Here is a 24,827-nt window from a genome sequence, read left to right as displayed (position 1 = left end):
ACTAATCCCATGTGTTTGGAAACTTTGAAAGGTTATGGTAGAGAGTGGCGTGGCTAGAGAGAAGGAAGAGAGGAATTCTTTCTCTCAAAACCTAGAGAGAAAGAAGAAGGAAATATGAGGTTTTCACCCCCAAAATCACTTAAATACTCTCTTGTGCTAGATTACTTAATTGCCCTTCGTCTTAGTCGCGTTTAGCCTGACACTGATACATAAACCCTTGCTTGACTGATATTTCATAAAAATATCTTCCGTCGTACTTAACACGCACCTGACTTATGCCATTAATAAAAATTCCATTACCCTTACTTTCCATGAACTTCGTCCCCTTGCACGTTTGACTGGTAATATTCCGATACTGACAGGCGGGATATTACAATGAATACTAAGTGTAAGTCTTTTTTATCCGTCCGATATCGCTCCATCACGCGTCGAAGTAAGTAGATCGCTTCCATAGTCGACCTCCCAGGCATAAAACCAAATTAGTTATCCGTAACGTGAGTCGCTTTTCTTAGTCTTCGCTCAATTACCCTTTCCCACAACTTCATGGTATGACTCATTAGCTTAATTCCCCTATAATTCGCGCATGTTGTATATCCCCCCTGTTCTTATAGATTGGAATTAAGGTGCTTCTTCTCCACTCGTCTGGCATTTTCTTCGTCCTCATAATCTCGTTGAAAATTTTTGTGAGCCACACAATTCCTCTATCGCCAAGACTTTTCCACACTTCGATAGGTATGTTGTCCAGCCACACTGCCTTACCATTACTCATCCTTTTCAACGCTTCTTTCACCTCGTGCTCCTGAATCCGACGATAATATTTATAGTTCCGGTCATCCTCTCTGATGTCTAACCTGTTAGAGTCTGGTAAGATCACATATCCTTCATTAAATAAGTTGTGGAAATACTTCTTCCATCTATCCTTAATATCTCTTTCTTGCACCAAAACTCTACCCTCTTCATCCTTAATACACTTTACTTGGTCCATGTCTCTTGTCTTTCGTTCTCGTCCCTTCGCAAGCTTGTATATAGATTTCTTCCCCTCCTTGGTACCTAAAGATTGGTATAATCCTTCAAATGCTTGAGTTCTCGCTTCGCTCACCGCCTTCTTAGCCTCTTTCCTAGTTATCTTATATTTATCCCAAGTTTCGGCATTTTTACACTTAGACCAATCTTTAAAACAATCTCTCTTGATCCGAACTTTACTCTGAACACTGTCATTCCACCACCAAGATTCTTTACCCCTAGGTCCAAAACCTCTAGATTCTCCCAACGTCTCTTTTGCCACCTTCTTAATATCATGAGCCATCCTCTCCCACATATCATTAGCGCTTGCATGTGGTTGTTTGAAACCTCCCTCTAATATCTTGTGTTGGAATATCCTTTGTTTGTCACCCTTTAAATGCCACCACTTGATTCGCGGAGCCCCGCTACGATCTCTTCTCTTTGCCCTCCTCTTAACCCTTAAATCCATCACCATTACTCTATGTTGGGTAGTTAAGCCCTCTCCAGGTATGACTTTACAGTCTAAACAGATCTTCCTGTCTGTTTTCCTAATGAGAAAGAAATCGATCTGAGAACATGAGGCCCCACTCTTGTAAGTGATGAGATGTTCCTCTCTTTCCATCTATCTATCTATCTATCTATCTATATATCTTTGAATTAGAAACTTGAACTATTCTTAGGATTCCATTTTGCTGATGTGGCATGCTTTAGAGATGTTTCTCATCTCTAATTTAAAAGCTTCTATCTCTAATTAAATATTTTGTCAAAAAAATCTCTAATTAAATATGACCCTCTATATTTTACCATCACAATAATGTCATGCTTTAGTAGTGCTTCATTGAACATCCCTTCATAGTCCAATCCAATAAATTATGTAACTGCTTAAGAAATTTTGGCATAACCAATCAAAACCACAAACCCCACTGTATCATTGGTTTGTTACGGTATCAGAAGTGGAACTTTAACAATCATTTGTAAAAAAAAAAAATTTAATAATCATATATAAATCCACAATAAATAGATATGTTACTAATTCTTCCAATTCCATTTCATCTTTTGGTTCATTTTTGTTTCTACTACACTTTCTATTCTATCAATTAATTCTTAGCCACCACTAACCTTTTATTTTCCCTCAATTAGTAACAACTCATGTTACTTATTATCCTCCTCCCATTTTTCTTTCATTTCATTTTTTTGGTAGTTTTCATTTTCATTCTTTCTAATATTTGTTATTTTATTAGTTTCATTGCAGGTTTTAGAAACAGGTGAATTTTTTTGAAATGTCACTTCTTATATGAAAAGGTAGTCATCTTTACATTTTCTTTCATTTCATTTTTTTGGTAGTTTTCATTTTCATTCCTTGTAATGTTTCTTCTTTTATTAGTTTCATTGCAGGTTTTAGAAATAGGTGAATTTTATTGAAATGTCACTTCTTATATGAAAAGTTACTCATCTTTACATTTTCTTTCATTTCATTTTTTTTTTGGTGGTTTTCATTTTCATTCCTTCTAATATTTCTTCTTTTATTAGTTTCATTGCAAGCCATAGAAATAGGTGAATTTTGTTGAAATGTCACTGAAAAGGTAGCCATCTTTACATTTTCTCTCATTTCATTTTTTTGGTGGTTTTCATTTTCATTTCTTCTGATATTTCTTCTTTTATTAGTTTCATTGGAGGCCATAGAAATATGTGAATTTTGTTGAAATATCACTTCTTATATGAAAAGGTAGTCATCTTTACATTAATATTGATTTTTCTTCCATTATTCTTACTTATTCTATAATTTGGTGGTTTGTTACATTTGTCATTAATGACTTATAATTATTTTTTGTGACAAAGCTATAACATATTCTATGGTATATGAAAAGTTTTCTAAAAAGATTCACTTTTAGAACCTTTTTTTTTTTGGGTGATAATTCCCTCTTGTACCTTCAATTAGCATTAAAAATACACTATAATATATTATTTTGAGTTGGAATAATATGATAGATTTTGGAGTATTTACGAAAAAAACTATAATACTATCGGTAAACTAAAATTGAAATGAATCATCAACCAATATTGATTGGAAATTTATTTAAATTCCAATCACTATATGCATATATCCCATGCAACTTCAATATATTTTGTGTTATTTTCATTTCTATAAAGTACTTTGACCCTTCCATTCTAACTCCACCAATTCTTACCTATTAAATGTCATTTTTCCTCTTGGTTATTCTTAATCTTGGTTCATCCACTAAAGTTAAGAATTATCCATTAAAAAGTTTGATTTATGTGTAAACTTCCTCACATTAATTTTTTTTTTCCTCACTGTAACGGTGATATATGTATTTCATATATCAACCTAGGTGTATCTCACAAACAATTCAGCTAATGCAATCATTCAAATGAGAAATTTTTATCTCAGTTTCATATTTATTTTCATGCCACACTATATTTACACGTCATTATGCTATTGCAGAAGTACCAATGATATGTATATGTTTGAAAATTGGACTCTCATGCCTTTTATTGTCTATTCCAAACCAGATAGGACGATGACTATATTTGAAATTTTTTTGTTTTACAACATCAAAGAGTAATCTATCAATATATATATATATATATATATATATATATATATATATATATATATATATATATAGAGAGAGAGAGAGAGAGAGAGAGAGAGAGCATATTTTCTTGGACAGATGCAGTTTTGTTTTCAGGTTTCATCCATAACAATAGAGAGAGGTGTAATTACTAAGATGTACTTTTATATCTATTAATTTATTTTAATAGATTTCTTCCTTTTCAAAACTATTTGTTAATGGCCTTTTTGATAGTTGAGAGTCAAAGTTTTTTTTCCTCATGATTTATTATTGAAAATCCTTTAAAAATAGTTGACTATTTTTTTTTGTAAGTGTGATATATTTTTGGAATTAGTTTGTTCATGATCTTTACATGAAAGTTATTCTCTCAAATTTAGTTTTGTATTTAGTTTCTTTTGAAATACTTTTATACATTGATTTCGATATTTGGTCATCTTACATTTCATAGAACGTATTTTAGTTAGGTTTGTTTGTTATCTAACTCATGATGACATTTTTTTGGGAATTATGATTAAAATTTATAAATAATTTTTTTAGTTTCATTACGTGATATTGGAGAAGGTTTTATATTGCATGAAATTTCATCCCAAGCTAAGATAAATTGAAGTTTTCTCGAATATCACAAGTTATGTTGATTTATGTTTTGAGAAACTTAGTTTGGCAAAGCTTACCATTTTTTAAGTCAAACTTAGATAAATTGAAGATTTCTTGAATCTCAAAAGCTATGTCTATTCATGTGTAAAAGTTGCATTGTACTTATACTATATACTACGAGGGTTATGGAATTTGAGCAATTGTTTGTTAGGAGTAAATTATCAATTCGATCTTTGAAATTGTTATGCTCAGTCAATTTAATTCAAAAATAATTGATCAATTTCCTTCTATAATTTTTCATCATAATGTTAATGTTTCAATATTTTTTTTTATAGGAAAAAAATTGTGCATATTTCAATAATTTGTTGGGAATAAAGCCAAATTCATGATATGGTAGATAAATAATTTTTTATAGTATTTACGAAAAAAACTATAATACTATCGGTAAACTAAAATTGAAATGAATCATCAACCAATATTGATTGGAAATTTATTTAAATTCCAATCACTATATGCATATATCCCATGCAACTTCAATATATTTTGTGTTATTATTTCATTTCTATAAAGTACTTTGACCCTTCCATTCTAACTCCACCAATTCTTACCTATTAAATGTCATTTTTCCTCTTGGTTATTCTTAATCTTGGTTCATCCACTAAAGTTAAGAATTATCCATTAAAAAGTTTGATTTATGTGTAAACTTCCTCACATTAATTTTTTTTTTCCTCACTGTAACGGTGATATATGTATTTCATATATCAACCTAGGTGTATCTCACAAACAATTCAGCTAATGCAATCATTCAAATGAGAAATTTTTATCTCAGTTTCATATTTATTTTCATGCCACACTATATTTACACGTCATTATGCTATTGCAGAAGTACCAATGATATGTATATGTTTGAAAATTGGACTCTCATGCCTTTTATTGTCTATTCCAAACCAGATAGGACGATGACTATATTTGAAATTTTTTTGTTTTACAACATCAAAGAGTAATCTATCAATATATATATATATATATATATATATATATATATATATATATATATATATATATATATATATATATAGAGAGAGAGAGAGAGAGAGAGAGCATATTTTCTTGGACAGATGCAGTTTTGTTTTCAGGTTTCATCCATAACAATAGAGAGAGGTGTAATTACTAAGATGTACTTTTATATCTATTAATTTATTTTAATAGATTTCTTCCTTTTCAAAACTATTTGTTAATGGCCTTTTTGATAGTTGAGAGTCAAAGTTTTTTTTCCTCATGATTTATTATTGAAAATCCTTTAAAAATAGTTGACTATTTTTTTTTGTAAGTGTGATATATTTTTGGAATTAGTTTGTTCATGATCTTTACATGAAAGTTATTCTCTCAAATTTAGTTTTGTATTTAGTTTCTTTTGAAATACTTTTATACATTGATTTCGATATTTGGTCATCTTACATTTCATAGAACGTATTTTAGTTAGGTTTGTTTGTTATCTAACTCATGATGACATTTTTTTGGGAATTATGATTAAAATTTATAAATAATTTTTTTAGTTTCATTACGTGATATTGGAGAAGGTTGTATATTGCATGAAATTTCATCCCAAGCTAAGATAAATTGAAGTTTTCTCGAATATCACAAGTTATGTTGATTTATGTTTTGAGAAACTTAGTTTGGCAAAGCTTACCATTTTTTAAGTCAAACTTAGATAAATTGAAGATTTCTTGAATCTCAAAAGCTATGTCTATTCATGTGTAAAAGTTGCATTGTACTTATACTATATACTACGAGGGTTATGGAATTTGAGCAATTGTTTGTTAGGAGTAAATTATCAATTCGATCTTTGAAATTGTTATGCTCAGTCAATTTAATTCAAAAATAATTGATCAATTTCCTCCTATAATTTTTCATCATAATGTTAATGTTTCAATATTTTTTTTTATAGGAAAAAAATTGTGCATATTTCAATAATTTGTTGGGAATAAAGCCAAATTCATGATATGGTAGATAAATAATTTTTTATTATTGGAGTAAATATTATAAAGGGTTAATAGTGCTTTTCACCCTGGAAAAAAAATTAAATTTCTAAAAATCTGGATACATTTAGAGGGTTTTGTCATCGTCGTGGAAAAATGATTTTTTTCCAATATTTTATAAAAATTGTGGAATAAAAAATCTGAATTTTCAAAATTTGTATACAGATTTTTAAAATTAAAATTTTTCCAGAATTATTTTTTAAAAAATCAGACCTTTTTTTTAATTTTGAAAATTTGCTTTTTTTGTATTTTGAAAATTAAATTTCAGAATTTTTTAAAATATTTTTAATTTTAAAAAAGATCTGATTATATTTTCTAATTTTTAAATTTCAATAAAAATCTTATAGTTTTTTTCTGATTTGTTAATTTTTTGAAAAAAATAAATTTGATTTTTAAATTTTTTGGAAAATATCCGACTACTTTTCTGTTTTTTTCTATTTCGGAAAAAATCTTAATATTTTTTCTGATTGTTTTAATCTTTCATTTTTTTTCGATTTTTCAAATTTTTGGAAAAAAACATGAATATTTTTATTTTTAAAAATTAATTTTCAAATATTTTAAAAATAAAATCTGATTTGGAATTTTTTTTTTACACGTGGCCAATTAAAAAAATGAAAAATGAAAAAAAATGTCAAATCAGTGCCACGTAAGTGAATTTGCTGAGTTAGATGGGAGAGGGGGTATTCTGGAAAAAAAAAATTACGAGGATGCAAATCAAACCGAAAATTTAATAGGGGCGAAAACCGGAAATGACATATATTACAAGGGTGAAAAGCATTATTAGCCCTATTATAAAATAAAGAGGTTTGATTATAGTTTTGCTCTCTTTATTTTCACTCACAAAATTTGTCCACTATATTAAAATTCAACAATATTGGTCCCACGATAATATAATAGACTTGAGTTATTATAGCATTAGTATTATCCAACAATATTATATTTTTCTTAACAATGTATAATAGACTTGAGCTTTTATATAATTATTAAAAGAAAAAATAAAATGAAACAATATATGTTAATATGATTCTTTGCTGTTATTTTTTATTGAAATGTTACTAAAAAACATTCATATATTAATTTGATTCTTTGCTATTATTTTTTATTGAAATGTTACTAAAAAGCATTCATTTAATGTATGTGATGATGTGCAACTTTTAGAAAAAAATTCCACTCTTAAGCGTTGGTTACAGAAAAATATCACAATTTATTATTCCATAATGTTTATATATGATTAAATAAAAAAATAAACAAACAAAAATATGAATTAAGAAAAGTGACAAGAAGGTAAACCAAACTGCTGACTAAAATAATTTGGACCAATAAATGTCAGAATAAAATGTTAAAAATGAAAGTTTGATAGGAAAGTTCAAAGAACGTGGTCAAATGATGAAAAAGACAAAACCACCAAAGATTAATCATATCCTAACTTGAACTTATTTCAACATATTTCTTGTGAGTAATATTGACATGAAGCATGAATGACTCTAATATGATTGCATTATTAAGACCATAAAAGAATTTTCTTATATGATTGCATTATTAAGATAAGTTATATATATGCCTTTCAACTTATTAAATATTATAGGATCCACCAACAACCATATTATTTGTTCTTAAAATATTTACACAAATTTACAATATAAATAAATACAAATTGTCCTTAAAATATTTACACAAATCTACGATATAAATCAATACAAATTCTCATATGTTTTAAGGAATACTCCTATTTTAGTATAAATTGACATATTATAAAGCAATAAAATATATGTGATTATACTTCTTATAATTTTTATTTTCTCAAATACAACTTGTTGCACGGGTTAAATATACAGTCTTTATTAATTTAGACCTTCAAAGTATCCTCATAACATCTCACCTCTTTCTATGCCACATCACTCAACTTTTGCCACGCCACATCACTCAACTTTTGCCACATGAGATTGAAGACGGATTTGTCATGTTCAACTCAACAATCCACTCTCTATTTCTAATCATACACAAAAAATCACTTAGATTAACGTTCAACACACCGTTTCCAAAAATCCCTTGAATGTCCAACCAAGTCATTATAAACCTGCATTAAATTTATAATTGATAGTACCAAATATCATTCAGATTTTTACTAATGTGTTTTAGAGAGTTCTCTCCCTCTTCAACATATGATTTGATTGGAGGAAACAATGTGATTCATCAAAGTGTCCACAATCTTCCTAATGTTGCCAAGTATGTTTTCTTTCACATCCAAATGATTTGGGTTTTTCAGATTTCATATGATCTTTCAGATTTTTATTACCAATGAAGGATGTATGTTGCTTATGTCAAAAGTTTTTTTTTTTTTTATGTATTACTACCAAAAGCTGCATGCATGTCTAAAATATCCATAGTAAAGGTAGAAAAGATTTTGCGACAATGAGTAAATGAATGATATTGTTTAGGCTACTTCTTTGTGCTCACAGTAATGGTGATTGTTTCATGTTTTCTGTTCTCTTTTCATGCTCGTAATAAAGGTTAATTGTTTCGTGTTTTTCGCTACATATATATCTTGCTCACCGTAGTAGTGATTGTTTCATGTTTTATGCTACTTCTTCGTGCTCACAACGTTTGTTTCTTCTTTCTTTTGACAAAAAAGAAAGACCACACTCTTCAACTCTGTTCACCATTTCCCTACATAATTTCTTTCTAGAGGATAGACAACTCTACACCACCCTTGTGATCCACCTCTATAGAGATCCATGTCAATCAATGGTGTTGCTTTCTCTATGGCATTGGTTGCAAAGAGTAGGATTTCGTAACCTTTCCCTTCTTCAAAGCCTAATAGTAGGAAATGGCATATCTCTCACATTCTTTCTTGAGAATTGTGTGGAAGCAATTTGTGGCATGGAGAAAACAAGACAAGAAGGAAGAGGATAATGGACTGACATCATGCATGCAACAATGGCTATGAAATAGTTATATTTTGGTATGACTCAAGTTCAAGAGTTGTGCAACAACACAACAATGGAGGAGGAGGATCAAATGTTCCAACTGATGAAAGGACTTTGTGTGTAACATTTTCTGAAGGGTATCATGTGGAGGAATGAGAGTGTAGGTAAATTTTTACTAGGATGGGTTTTGGAGGATGTTAATGCAGAAAATTTCACAAAATGAACAACCAATTTACGTTAGGATTGTTCTTCGTGAGTCCAATATTATGTATATGATTTTGAAAGGGAGTATATAGTCTAACTTACAATAAATGATATACATGTTTCGATCAAAAAGCACAAAAAGAATTTTGTTGCTAAAGAACCTTGCAGGGTGGATCTGGACTCACTAAGGCAAATATTTTTGTCAAATAATTAAATAATACTAAATCTGATTAGAAATTATATTAAAAATGGTTGTAGCAACCAAAATTATATATATATATATATATATATATATATATATATATATATATATATATTACAAGAGATGAATCAAATGCTCTAGTAGGATAATACCGTGCATACGGACGGGTGAGCGTGTTGCGCTATTTTTTTAAAGCAAGTCGCAATGACGTAGAAATTAAAATAAATAAATCTTTATATTGATACTCCCTCCATTCCTTTTCTTTTGATGTCTTAGCTCTTGGCACAAGTTTTAAGGAGTAATTAAAGTATATAAATATTTATGTGTTTTTGACTAAAATGTCCTTATTAATCATTAAATTCACACGTGATAAACCAAATGTCACAACTACTTTAATAGTTTATGGTGTTTTCCAACAAGGGTAAACTTGAGAAAACAATAATAAATTCACTAAAACTTCAAAAGTTTTGGAATATAATTGAAACTCTAAAACATCAAAAGAAAAGGAATGGAGGGAGTATATAAATAAAAATATAGACAAATATACAAATTGTAAAAAAAATTATTTATTTACTAAATATGAGTAAGAATATAAACATGTGTATAAATTAAATAAATACATTTATTAATCAAATTTTTTAATCAAATATATTAATTTTTGTTGATCAAAATTTCTTTTATAAATAAGATCGGATAGATGGAGTGATTAATACGAAAATATTTGTTTGAATGAAAACAATGACATTTCTTGCTCTTGTCATAATTAAGTGTGTCTGTCACACGTGTCAAAGTCAATTAAGTTGTCGCCAGCCACCACCCAAAAAATCACAGAAGCATTTCCACACTCTCACTCAGTTTTCTGTAAAATCATTTTCGAAATTGAGAAAGAAAACGTAAGGGGCGTGACCTGAGATCATAATAAAAACACATCAATCAATCAATCATGTTACGAAGACTACTCGTTTCTTCACACCTCAAAACCCTAACTTCTTCTTCTTCTCTCCGATCTCCTTCCCCCGCCGTCGCTGTTTCATTACTCTCTCGCCACCACTTCTCTACTCAATCCAGTTATTACTCTCTCTCTCTCTCTCTCTATTCGCATTTCTCGTTTCGTGATTTTGATTATTCTTTCCTGTTCCATTGTAGGTGACGACAGTACTACTGGAATCAAAAAGAAGGTTGAAGATGTAATGCCAATTGCTACTGGTCATGAGCGTGAGGAGATTCAGGCTCAACTTGAGGTCTCTTCATTCTATCTTACCGATAATTGTTTTCATTTATTCATTTTTTTATATTATATTCATTTATTATTAGTGTCTGTTTGGTTAGACTTAATATTGAGCTTATGGCTTATAGCTTATTTTCATGAGCTTATAGTGGTTCTTGATGATAAGCTCATTCAAGTAGCTTATCACTTTTTATCTCCATTTTACCCCATCAATCTTAATTGAAAAAAATAAAGGCTTAAACACCTAATTTTGCATTGGTTGCGATTTTGACCCCCTATTAAAAAAAACACATTCCAGCCCCCTGAATTTCCCTCTTTTGTTTCAATTTTGATCATTCAAAATCAACCATTCAAGACAGTAAAACCAAGTGGGGTGTTTTGTTGAGCAAGTTTCAGATTTATGGGGCAAAGAATATGGCTTGGGACTGGTTTCTTGATCTTCTTCATGACTCATGAATGGTTGATTTTCAATGATCAAAATTGAAAGTTGCAAAAGGGGTAAACTTAGGGGGACTGGAATGTGTTTTTTTATTTTATTTTTTTGTAATAGGAGGCCAAAATCACAACTAGTGCAAAGTTAGGGGGGCTAAAAGTGCGTTTAAGCGAAAAATAAATATTAATTAAATGCACATTTTTTACTGAACACAATTCAATCAACTAGCTTATCCGATATAAGTTAACTTGTAAGTCATCCACTCTAAACTAGTTTATCAGCTATCCACTATTTTTTACCAAACATAGCCTTAAGTTAAATGTTAGTTTAAGTTTGAATATAGGCCTCTTTGGATCGACCTATTTGAACTTATCTATTGAGATAAGCACTTGTGATGCTGTTGGGAGAATTTGTGGAAAGAGCTTATGACATGTTCATAAGCTCTCTAAGATATGTTATGAAAATAACTTATAACTTATGCAAAATATAATTTAACTTTATTTTATTTTATCTTTTGTTATAGAAATTTCTTATACATAAGTGCATATCATGACAAGCGCTTATGCTATAAGCTGCAAACTAAGTTGTTTATACAAATGGGACCTATGTTTATGACAAAAGTTAGTTGAGCAATAAGTTTGAGTGTAAAAATTATGTTTGAAGTCAAGAGCTACAAATCATAGAATTCTTTTGGTTTGGCGTTTGGAATTGAGTTCCCGCATCCTGATGCCACTTCAATGTGACTTATAGGAATTAGGAAGCTAGATATTCTTGCTTCAGTCTGAATGTGTGTTAGGTGGCCTGTCATTCGTAATTGCAAACAATGGCTTAGCCTTCAAGTTAGAATAAATCCTAAAGGCAAAACCAATTCTAATAAAGAATTTCGAAACATATCAATTTTAAGTTTTTAGAATCACTTTAATTTGTAAATTAAAAAAACATGTATTTAATGTTTTATTGGGGTAAAAAGTAGAAATTCTCTTTTCTTTTTTGACAGTTAGCTTATTTTGTGTTCATTTCATAGAAAACTTATAATCAAAATACTGAAGAAAAAGCTCTTGATTGAGTGTCATTCTTTGTATATAGGCTGAGAATTTTGTTGTATAGTTGGCGTTTTTTGCATTTGAAGGGCGATTATGTTTTTTATTTTCACATGTGTGTTGTTTTTGTTAGGGTAGGGATATTCTTGAAATTGACCATCCTGAAGGTCCTTTCGGCACTAAGGTTAGTGTTATTTTATTGTTTATCTTTTCTAGTTGTATTTAGTATTTATGATTATGCGTAATTTCCTATGAAGCATAGACACCAAATACGACACTGGCATGATGAACACACTAGTAATAATTTGTGAAATGGAACTGATTGAATGTAATTACATGTGTTGGCACCGACACGTTTTTGATACCAGACATGACTTCAGTTCAATATGAAATGTTGGTGCTATGTGGCTAATTTATGTTCTGTGAGAGGAAATTAAAAGAATCACATAGCATTGTGTGTAGAAATCTTTTTCTTTAAATGTATTCTATATTGAAAATTAAATAGAATGATGTTCTTTATTTTATTTTGAGAACAATGAGAAGCACTACCAACAGTCCTATTATTGGTTTAAATTTTTGTGTCCAACATAAGTTCATGGAGCCGTCGTGAATTTTAGTCAATTGTGAAGAAAGTGTTGGTACCACTCCTCTTTTATCTTTCTTTTTTGTGAAGAAGCTAAACTAGCCCACCCAAATTGGCACCGGAGAGAATCGAACCTGAGACCTTGAGGGGGAGACTCCTTTTTTATTTTATTGCATCTCCTGTTCTTGTTTTGTCCTTGTGCAATAGTTAATATTCTTTTTCATATTTGAAAGTAAGGAAAACATGTAATCCGTTGTTTCTTGGTTCTCTTCATATCTAGAGCGAACTTGTTGTAATTGCTGCTGGTATTTTATTGTTTAGATGTTAGTATGACCAAGCATTTTAATGTGAAACTGGCGTATGGAAGTCTTGATACAGAGAGTGTTTATGTTACTTAAAGTGAAAATTACATATTGGAGGCCATTAGCTTCAAAAGCTATTGATATTAACCATATGGTTCACTAGATGATAATCCTCGGTTTTCATTAGATTTTAGTCTTTATTAACCCAGTAAATCAGTCTCCATTATTTTTATTGCAATATGTGTCCCTATATTTTCACTCAGTTGGGTTTTGACTCTTAGTTCCTACCATCATTATTGGTTTCTATATTTTTCACTTATTTGGATTGTAGTAGTTCCTGTAGTTTCTATTTGGTAAGGTTTTGGTCGCAATTGTCCCTTAAAAGCTGGCCCCCCTGTAATTTTCACATATCGAGGTGTTGGTCTTTGGTAGTTTTTTCAATTATTTGGATTTTAGTTCCCTATCATTTCTGTTCATCAAGGTAATATTTGGTCCCTATTTTCCGATAAGAATTGGTTTCTGTAATTTTCACAAGTTGAGGTATTAGTTCTTATTTTCTTCAATTAAGAATCAGTCCTTGTAGTTTCCACTTTTCACTTATTAAGATATTGGTACCTCAGCAACCAAAACCCAAATGAATGTAATTTTATTAGCCGTAGTTTTTAATTGTTTGTCAAGATGTTCATATTTTTTTCTATTTTGATGCACCCTTAACTGAAATTTCAAAAACTCTTTAACATGTTTATAAGGTTAGTATATTTATTTATGTTTCATTATATTTATACGCGTTAGTGTACTAAATAGAAGCTAGGAAGCCTGAAAGCAACAATGGATATATTTCATCATTTATACTTAGTCCAATGATTCTTCCTAAATTCAGTTAGCTACTTTTGAACAACTGCTACCTGTTAAGTCACTACAAAAGTTACTGATTTGTTTTCTTGAATTGATAGCACCTAAGTATCCAACAAATTGGAATAACTAATGGAAAGGATGTTGTGATAAATGAATATATATGTGCATAAATTTTGAATTTAGGGATAAGATTATGATCCTCCTTAGAAGTATTGCCAACCAACATAAAGTTATCCCTGTAAGATGTAAAAGAGCTTGACAACTTTTATATGGTAATGGTGGTAAATTGTCAGTCTATGCTGTCGCGGTGGTAAACTGTCATGTTTGGTTGTGAAATATAAAAAATAAGCATTAGGCTAGAAAACCAATCAAGGGGACTCAGCTCTCATAACAAGGATCCAATGGCTTTATGTCATATCATTGGTTCTAAGATTGTCTAAACCTTTATTATCCTTTACCCTACCAAAATGGTATACTTGGCTTCTTAACATTTCCATTTTTGTTTTTCATTTGCCCAAAAGAGCTATATGCTTATCTTAGTATTTATGTTTCTTTCTCTCTCTGCAAACGGTTGATTCTGATTTACATTGCTGTATTATTAGTAGATAATGGTTTTGAATATGTTTCATCCAGCTACTTTAATTGTTTGTTTTGGTTCATAGGAAGCACCTGCTGTTGTTAAATCTTACTATGATAAAAGGATAGTTGGATGCCCAGGTGGTGAAGGCGGTGAGTTCCAGAGTATTCTTTGTTTCTCTTAATGTATTCTTGCATGCAAACTTCTTCTGGAGGTGATGAAAAATGCTAGAATTTGGTTATAGCGTTGAGGAGGTGAACAAATTGTTTTGATTGCAGAGGATGAGCATGATGTTGTCTGGTTTTGGCTGGAGAAGGACAAACCTCATGAATGTCCCGTTTGTGCACAGTATTTTGTGGTAAGTCGATAGTGGGGTTAGTAAACCTTTTACTGTTATTGCAGTATTTTTTGGTAAGTTTAGAAGAATCATTTTATATATCTTGTACTGTTACTTAGACAAGTGTGGAGTTGAATGCCAAGATATGCGCCCCCGTAATTGAAAATTACCTTACTTTGTGCTTGCACGCCCACACATTAGTTGTCAAGGATTATTGCTTGTTATTGATTGCACATAATAAGGCTTCTCCTACAAGATGTTTTTAGTTCCTTTAGCTTTAAATATTTCGTAATCTTGATGCCTTGACTATTAAGTATGATTATATCATGTTGTTGCATGGTTCTGGTGTTCTTAGCTGTTTTCTATAGCATGTAGGATAATTTCTATTTTTATAAGAAGGCGTGTTTATTTTGTTAATGTGGTAGTAAGAGCCTTTCAATCTGCTTAGAACATTGTTTGACCTCAGTCTCCATTTAGAGCCTATATATTGGTTTAAGTTATCTTTGACCTTTATTTCAACCTCATGAAAGCAAATGAAAAGTCAAACAGCAAAGGTTTTTTTCAGCATCAAAATTTTATTAGCTGCAGGTCATCTAAATAGTAAGAATGCATAGGTTTGTTTAAACGGTTGTATGTATCTAGTTTTTCATGAATGAATTATGACAGTCAGAACAAAATTTAATGAAATTCTGATTTACTTTTTGGATCATTTTTGGATAGTCAAATTGCTATGTAAATATGATGCTAACTAACAATCTGTTTATTTGTGGAACAGCTCGAAGTGGTAGGACCTGGTGGATCACCTTATGGGCACGGCGATCCTGATCATCATCACTAATGGCATCCTTCAATTGTCCTTTCAGAATAAATTCTGGAAAGATGGAGACATTGTTTTGTTTAGCATACCCTACGGCCTTTCTAAATCATGAGGCCTATGTTTGGTTTTGATGTTACTTTCTGTTACAATTTGCAGCTTATGACAAAAGTCTCTGTGATTATTTTTAAGTAGGATGCTCAATTGCCTGAGCCATGGATTCTGTCAAATTATGTTTCGTACGTCATGAAATAATTGATCGACTATTAAGGTTGTACTTTTAAAAATGGCCTGGGAGTTTAATGAAAAATAAAGTTATTGAAATTGTTTGGAAATTGGTTAAAAGGAAAAGTGAAATGGCAATGGCAAGAAGGATTCCTTGCCATCCATGTTAAATGGTGTTTTATTTTTTTCCTCTGCTTTTTTATTTCATTTCATTATGAATAACGTTTAAATCCTTGGCATATCTGAAAGTATCAAGTCAAATAAAGTTTTACATACGAAAGGTTAATTAAGAGGTGTTATTTGAACATCTAAAAGTCGACAATGTATTTGATTTCGTATACAAGTACATCACTTATAACTACTAATTCAACTCAGAGAGAAAAAACTAATAAGAAAACAAAATATCTACACTGCATATGATGAACATGGCGTTGGACAACCAAATTGTTGTCCAAATATCATTTATTCTTTTTTAAGGGATACTACTCATGCTTACTAAACAAAATGCAGCATAGGTTATGGTTCATGGGTTGATTTTGTATTATTTTTTCTTTCTAATCATGTGGAATGTTGATCTTCCTATGCAATGTGTAACTTTCAAAAATTTGATAATGAGGACCATTCGTCTCAAGGACAATCTCAAAGCAAAGACATTCATATAACAACCTTATCACGGCTCTTCGTTATGAGGCAAGCACAACCTCAACATCAACATGATGCTATCTTTGGAGAATGTTTTGGTAAAGCTCTCACTTGACTTCGTTTTTTTTTTTTTTTGCGTAGTATACTAGTAACGAGCAAGATTAAGTGGTTGGATGTGTAATTACCAAGTGGCACAATTATTTTAGAGAAACAATTTTTTATATCAAAACTTTGATGTTAAATAATGTGGCATTTGATTTTAGGAAAATTACACTCACCACACTTGAGGTTTCGTTATGCATCAGATATATCCCATCTAGTTTTAAACTCAAACACTCATCTTCCTTGATTAATTTTCCAATTGACATGGACCTCCTCTTTTGTTTAATGTTGTTTGTCCTCTATTTCCCGGCGCACATATGTTGCTTTAGTGCATGGTTGAAATTCGCAGAAGGGGAATCTCAAAACAAAGAACATATTTAACGTTATTTGACTAACAATGTTAACCTCAAAGGAGATGAGTGTTGAGTTTAAAACTAGAGGGGGTGTTTGTGAAATTCAATGAAACCTCAAGGGAGATGAGTGCAATTTCCCCTTTGATTTTTGTGTATTTTATAAATATGCATAAGTTGTAGAAGAGAAAAACAAATAAGATAAATATAGAGATACACACTTACAATGTTACACACAATGTCCGTATTTTGATATTCAAATAATACATATTTGAATATGTTATTTCACGGCATGATGACCAAGTAACTTAGTATACATAATTTTATTTCAATTCACCATTTAGCAGCTATCCAAAAGATATCAATGCCTTTGAACCTTGAAATTGAACACCACATGATGCAAAGAGTTAACAGATCAAGCTTTGGATTCGCTCCATTCTTGTAATGTTGGGGTTGCAACTCCTATATTTTTCATGTCTAACACATTGGCTGAAACCACCCAAATATCAGTCATCATTAGACTGTAATCAACTTTGATCATAAAATTAGTTTATAAAGCAGCAAATTCTACCTGCCTTGAGGGAAGCTAGAGTATCGGAACACAGCCACAAAATAATTGGATTTAAAGAATTGCAGGGTACGACATCATCATATAAGTTGCCAGTGTAACCATGTAAATTCAGGATTAAGGTTAAAACTTGGCAAGAAATTTTGCCTTTGGTCTTTACAACAATATTGTCTTAAATACCTCAAGCATGTCAACACACTTGTATGATATTATATTACACTCCTCTCATACAAAATAATAAACTAAATTACATATCTACAAAAGTAGCTTATAGGATTAGAATTAATTTCCTCCCCCTTATAACCAATATACAAGTCATACCACTATCTAATGTGGGACTCTCAACACACTCACACCTAGACTAGACATCTAGAGCACGACCCACGTGGCCAAATAACGGATGGTCTATATAATGTGAGACTCTGATACACCCCTGATAGGAATCCAAAATCAAACAAAATAGAAAATGATATTATTCATTGGAAATGGATGTAGTATCATAGAAAGAAAACTCATTGTAACCCTAGAGCAAGAGCTCCTCAGAAAAAAGACATTCCTCTTTGTGCAAACCATAAGGTTTCTAACTGCAAGATACTAATACCTCCCCTCTTGCTTACTGCAAGATGACTCCATAGTGGATGGTCCGAATTTATAATAAGCTTTAATACTATCTTAGGATTTAGGTTATACCTTACTTAACCATGCAAAACCAGCTAAAAAGAGCGAGGATCACTATTCATGTGTAATTGTGTATCACTGTCCAATGTGAGACTTCCAACTTTTTAGTCTCTAAATTTCTAATACTGGTACAATTTTTAAGAGGTCAAACACTAGTAATCACATGCCAAACTAATGGTAACACAAACTTTACATAGATCAGAGATCTATAGATCTCTCCAATCAAATTCTTGGACATATTTGGATCTAATAGATACTCTATCAGAGACAACACAAAAATTTAACCATTGCTTACTATTAACATCTACGACAGAGTCTTTTTAAGATGATTATCCAAATAAAGTTCCATCAAATGCAACACTTGAAATTGATAATACATACCAAGATGAATTTCAGGTGTGGCTGCTGCTGTAGCATCAACAAGAACAGTAACAGGTTGATAATCCAATGCTACAGCGTCAAAGACAGTTTGCCGGATACAGTTTGGAGTTTGAACACCTACAAACAAAGTTCTATTTTGTTAAGATAAACAACTTAATTAAGAACAAATAGCATAAGCTTTCATCATAACTGCTTATGTAGAAGCTATTTTAATAAGTTATCGTGGAGAGCTTATGAATATGTCATAAACTGTTTTTATAAGCCTTCTCAGAGTCACATGCGTGTTTATGTCAATAGATAAGCTCAAATAAGTCGATCCATACATACATAAACATAAAACTGTTGGCTCATATTATACATTAGAACTGTTATGTGTTAACTCACCAGTGACCACCAGACTATTGATTCCTGCACCTTGAAGGAATGAATGAAGGTGTGTAGAAAAGAATGCACTAAACCTTGTCTTCACAACTTTATAATCCCCTTCTTTAATAACAAGTCCATCAACTAATTCTGCACCTTCAGTTCCTTTTGAGGTCGGACCAACTTTCCCTTCTGCATATAGATGCCGACGAAAGAGTTCAACATCTCTTCCCAAGGGATCGTGTTCGCGTACTACCTGAGACAGTATGAAAGAGACGCAATTCAGCAATTAAAGAGCTACTTTGTTGAATATCTGCAACTGATGAAGTCCACAATCATGTCCTGATGCAGTTAATGACAACTAGCATTTTGGATAAAATAAAGTAGATAGATAGAAAAAGGGAGAGCAATCAAATTTTCTTTAGAAATCTCATTTGTTTAGATTTCTTGACTTGTTTTATGAATGCACTAGTACATAGGTATTTTTGGGTACATAAGACACCTATTATTAACTAATAAAGGGAAATAATCTAATGAAACCTAAAATACACAAACAAGTGAATGAATCAGGCTTAATTTATATACTTTTAAACACCTTCGCTAGCAGAATATTTCCATAAAATTTGTTTACTCACAGCTATAATACCATTAATATTGAATTTCGCTCCCCTGAATTCAGTAGAGGTTAATATTTCAACCGTCTAATGACTTGTCTAATGATTTGTTATGCATGTGCATATAATATCTATTCTTGATTTGTTAGTGAATTGCTTATAATACTCACTTTACAGTCTATTATCTAACCTTGATTTATCAATGACTGATATAGCCACATGACACCGACATGTGTCAGACATGTCATCAATCTGAAGTGTTTGTGGCTATGAAGCACGGATACGGACATTGACACGCCGACACCGGCAATAATTTGAGAAAATCACATAATTCAGTGTAATTATGTCAGTGTCGTGTCGGTGTCTGACGTGTCCTACACCAAGACACGTCTAATCCGAAGAGTGTATGTGTTTCTGTAATGAACCTGGATAAGAAACTGCCACATCACGCATCTTAGGTTAAGGGGTTATAAGAATGAGAAGGGAAATAGAAAGGGGGTGTGAAATATGTGATGATCTCATTTCTCTTCTAATCTCTCTCTTTCTCTTTCGAGTACCTCTGTACCTTCATAATTTTCTGCAATTACTTGTTATTGAACATCCATTAGACACTGTACTAAATTCCCCATTATTCAAGTTCAGTTCCTTTGAATATTTGTACTATCATTACAGTTTCATAGGTTTGTGGGATATAGGATTATACTCATTTTATACACTAAAGTGAATTGTTCACTTTGGAGAAGTGAGATCCATTAATATTGATGTGTATACATGTTTGGAAGTCTTGGGGAGTGTCGGGAGCAACAACAAGGCTAATGATCGAACACCGCCAAAAACTTTGACACCACATATCCACCCAAAACCTTATGGCATTAAGATAAGAATATAGGTATCCCTCTTATATATCCAACATTAAACTCATCCGTAGTCGATGTGAGACTAATCACTCACACTTCAACTAAACAACATACTCAGGTAAATCCAAAACAAAGAAAAAGGAAGGAAGTTAACGGTAATTACCCAAACAATGAGAATTCCACGCTGTCTAGCAATTTCCACAGCCTTGATCACATTTGGGACAACATCTTTCCCTCCTTTTACTTGTACAGGACTCTCATCTTTTATAAAATCTTTCTGCAAACAAACCCAGAAACAGAATTCTTAATTTCTCCAAAAAAATAAAACATCCTAAGTAAAGAGACAGAACATAATAATTACTACCTGCATGTCGATTACAAGAAGAGCCGTGTTATTCCAATTCTCTGTCATTCTTGAAAGCACGAGAAGAGATAGATTAGAGAGAGATTACATTTAAGGTTTCTCATCAATGCTCATCTTTCTCTCATTATCTAACAAAAGTTAAAGCACCACAAATAATTTATTTTTTTTAAATATATAAAAAAATTACATTCATTCTTTAACTTAATTTAAGATAACGATTTCGTTTTTTTTTTTCGTCTTTTTTTCATGTCGATTTTATCTTTTTAATCTGTTTGAATATGAATTTTCAAACATCAAATTTAAAATTTATATCAAAACATGAGTGAAGGATCATGTATTTGAACTCAATTGTTTGGTTGAAGTATAAATCATAAATAAGTACAACATATAGCTTAAAAATCTATATGCAAAATTACACGATTCGTCCCTTAACTTTATTTCCCTTAACTTTATTTCAAGTAATATTTTTCTCGTTTATATATTTTTTTTCTTGGTTTAGTCTTTTATGTTATAGTTATAAAGTGTCAACTTCATTATTTTTTTCTTCCTAAAAAAAAAAATCTTCATTATTTTTTTCATTAAAATAGCCAAAAAAAAAAAGGTCATCAAAAACCCACAAAAATCATCATAAAACTCAAAACTCAATAAAAAAACACATAATTTCATCAAAACTTCATCTTGTTTATTTTCTCTCTCATCAATCAACCTAACACTTCTACAACATAAAAGGATTTTCATCCTTTTCACCTTTTCTTCTTTGGTTTCTTTTATTTGAGTACCGAGTTAGAATTTGAATATGGTTGTTTTTTAGTTTTGGTTATGTTTGATTTTTCTATGAGTGGAAGAAAGATGATTAAAGTTATGTAGAAAAATGGATTTTTGGTTTTTTTTTTTTTTTGTAAATGAAATCTGGATTTTTAAGTTTGTGTGATCAAGATATGAGTTTTTTCTTAATAAAAAAAAAGGATAATGATGTTGACATTTAATAACATAAAATATTAAATTATCGGGAAAAAAACTAAAGGATAAAAATATTATTTAAAATTAAGTTAATTGACAAATTGTATATAATTTACAAATTGTATTATTTAAAATATATGCTTTTAATATTAATAAAAAGTTGGACAATAAAAAGTTAAGACTGCACAAATAAGGGACTCTCTATAATCTAAAATTTGGATTTCATGTGTCTTGAATCTGAATATATTAGGAACAAAACAAAATGGGCAAAAGGTATGGTGCATAAGCAATTTCCTTATGCACCATGCATAAGGACTTTACAATCATAGGATTTATTGGACACTTGTAATAATCCTAGGCTCTCACACTCTCACAATAAGCAAAAAACAAGGGAAACAAACATAATTCTCATATGTTCCTCTCTCCTCTCTTCAACGTTCTCTCTACTCTCATTCCTTCTTCTTCTTCAAAATAAAACGCAGAATCCGATGAAGATTTCGGCCGACCAACGCCTCCGGCGCAGTGGCCGGATTTTTTTTAACTCTTTTTTGAAAAATGAAAACAGCTTTTGAATTCCTTTTTCGTCCTGATTACGAATCCGAACTTAGATTTTGAAGAAGATAAAGAGAGGATCGTAGATCTGAGATTTTGTTTCGAATGTTTTTTTAATGTTTGTTGTGAACTGTGAATCTCACTTTCCTCAGTTCCGAATCTCACTTTTCTCAGTGTAATGACTTCTACTTTCGTTGCTGAATGGCTCGATTTCGTCAGTGTAATTATTTTGGTTTCGAATCTATGAGCTTAGATCTTGGCTATTTGAAAACTTTTTTTGAGAAACTAAGGCCGGATCTAGGACAAGGAAGAAAAATGATATGTGAAGATGTAAAAATTTCTGAAAATAGAGGAGTTTTTGAACTCCGGCGCGGTGGTGCCACCACCGGCCACCACGCCGGGGAAGTAAGCTTGCCGGAATCTTCATCTCCCTCACTGGTTTTCTGGAAACCATTTCCACAGCATAATGGTTTTTGAGTTCAACTCACAGAAACCATTTCCACAACAAAATGGTTTTGGAGTCCAACTCATAGAAGGATTTATGATCTCAAGGTTGAAGATGAAGTTCATGTTTCTGGAAACCATTTCCACAGCAAAATGGTTTCAAAGTACAACTCACAGAAACCATACACATAGCAAAACCATTAGACAATTATTTTGGTTTCGCATAGAAGACTATCAAAACCATTAAACCATAATTATGGTTTCAGTAATAATTTCAGTGTATAACATCATAATCATTATTCAAAACCATCTAACAATAATAATTTCATTAAAAACCATTACACAATTATCTTGGTTTCACATACATGACTATCAAAACCATTAAATCATACTTATGGTTTCAGTAATCCATAAGACCAACCATTAAAATGACTAAGAGATGCAATTTGATGTGAATATTACTAGTTTGGTGAAAGTTAAAAAAATTCCCAATATGGTGTAAATGAATAGTGCTCAGGGTAAGTCTCATAACTGTACGACACAACCTATGTTAGTATCTTTTTCAAATATATTTTATTGAATGGATAAAGGCTTATGACTTAGGTTTGGATCACTATTATTTGCTCACATAATTTCCTAGTAATGTTGTGGCTCTAAGCAATAATTAAGGTAGATTTTCCCCCAATTGAAGTTATGGCCCAAAGCAATGAAGAATAAGGTTTCTATGTTTGTAATATTTTTTTTTAGCTGAAGCTTTCAATCATTAGAAGAGTTGAGGTGTCATCTACCTATGCCATAATTTCCTACTAACGCGTGTGATGCTCTTTTTTGATTCGTTTGCTTTCTTCACCTGTTTTTCTTTAGGGTGTAGGAAGTAATTCTGTTGGGCTAGGTGCATAATGAGCTGGACTAATGCAGGCTTATGCATGGTGCATAAGTTATGGCTTATGCATGATAATCACACCCAACAAAATGAAAGAAAGGCTCAGCACTGAAAATTATTATCGAAATGACAACTAAATATTCTAAATTCTTTTGAAGATTTATTATATGTCTGCTTTTGGACTTTAGTGATTTCTGCGCCCTTATAAACCCTAAGCAATTAAGCATAAGTAATAATCAAAACCCAAATTAAGTAATTGGCATAAGAATAGAATAGGTTCAAAGGGTCACACATCACCTTTCATCAATAATGAATAACGATAAAGGAGACTAGTCACTTTCTTTCAAATTGAAGTTACAAGGAGTGAGTGATTTCTTTTTAAGGTATAAAAAAAATTAGGTACAAAGGTATAAAATAAATATCTTTTAGATCGATATTTACAAGTATGTTAGTTTTTTACTTGTAATGTTTTCATACAAGAAGGTATCATTTTACAAATATCACATGGACCAAAAATATTTTTATGTAAGAGATCACCACTAACCTTAAAGTGAATTTCTAACCGCTTGTTACTTGAAAAAAAAATTGAATTCTTTAAGTATTTTCTGACATTTTAAGTCTATATTTTGAGGTTAAAGTCATAGCTTAGATTGGTTGACCCGGACCCAGTTGTAGTTTAACCGTTGATATAAATATAACTGGCTAGTTTTAATTAAACCAAATATCAAGTTGGAGTTTTGCAAATGAACAAGATTATTAACTTAAGAGTCAAGAGAGCTTTGCCCATATATTTAAGTTGGAGTCAACTCAAGATGCATTGGGGTGAACGTTATAATACTTAATAAGTGTAATTGTAAAAAAAAAAATGCTTATGAAGTGTTTATCATAAATGTGTTTATGAATTAGTTATTTTTTATCTTAGGTGGCTGGAATGTGCTTGGAGCAATTGGACAGCCACGTGGTACAATTGCGAGTTTGTTGGAGAAGTAGTACTTGCAAATATTATGAAGCTTAACTCAATTGTTTAATGTATTAAACTATTTTCATAAGTTGTTTCAAAAATTTACAATTGTATTTATTTATATCACAAGATTTTTTTTTTTAGGGAATTTA

At 31.0% G+C, this 24,827-nt stretch overlaps 3 protein-coding genes across 3 annotated transcripts; 1 reads left to right on the top strand and 2 right to left on the bottom strand.

Moving 5' to 3' along the window:
- Nucleotides 1-556: 556 nt before the first annotated feature.
- LOC146926028 (uncharacterized) lies at nt 557-1,624 on the bottom strand. Its single transcript, XM_085706850.1, has one exon. The coding sequence runs from the start codon at nt 1,622-1,624 to the stop codon at nt 557-559; it is 1,068 nt and encodes a 355-aa protein (XP_085562976.1).
- An 8,765-nt stretch (nt 1,625-10,389) lies between these two features.
- LOC146926027 (cytochrome c oxidase subunit 5b-2, mitochondrial-like) lies at nt 10,390-16,066 on the top strand. The gene is made up of 6 exons (XM_085758453.1): nt 10,390-10,629; nt 10,709-10,803; nt 12,397-12,447; nt 14,666-14,732; nt 14,859-14,938; nt 15,693-16,066. Exons 1-6 carry the CDS (start codon nt 10,506-10,508, stop codon nt 15,753-15,755), a joined length of 480 nt encoding a protein of 159 aa, XP_085614579.1. The 5' UTR covers nt 10,390-10,505; the 3' UTR covers nt 15,756-16,066.
- Nucleotides 16,067-17,227: 1,161 nt separating this feature from the next.
- LOC146926026 (Isochorismatase family protein) lies at nt 17,228-20,983 on the bottom strand. Its single transcript, XM_085758450.1, has 5 exons — nt 20,876-20,983; nt 20,675-20,788; nt 19,062-19,296; nt 18,678-18,794; nt 17,228-17,539 (listed from the first exon to the last, which is right to left on the bottom strand). The coding sequence occupies exons 1-5, from the start codon at nt 20,921-20,923 to the stop codon at nt 17,466-17,468; spliced, it is 588 nt and encodes a 195-aa protein (XP_085614576.1). The 5' UTR covers nt 20,924-20,983; the 3' UTR covers nt 17,228-17,465.
- Between the last annotated feature and the right edge of the window lie 3,844 nt (nt 20,984-24,827).

The sequence above is a fragment of the Medicago sativa genome, chromosome 4 (genome assembly GCF_051527215.1).
Source record: "Medicago sativa cultivar Bolivia chromosome 4, Bolivia_mono, whole genome shotgun sequence".
Lineage (NCBI taxonomy): Eukaryota > Viridiplantae > Streptophyta > Magnoliopsida > Fabales > Fabaceae > Medicago > Medicago sativa.
This window is presented reverse-complemented; position numbering and strand designations above follow the sequence as displayed.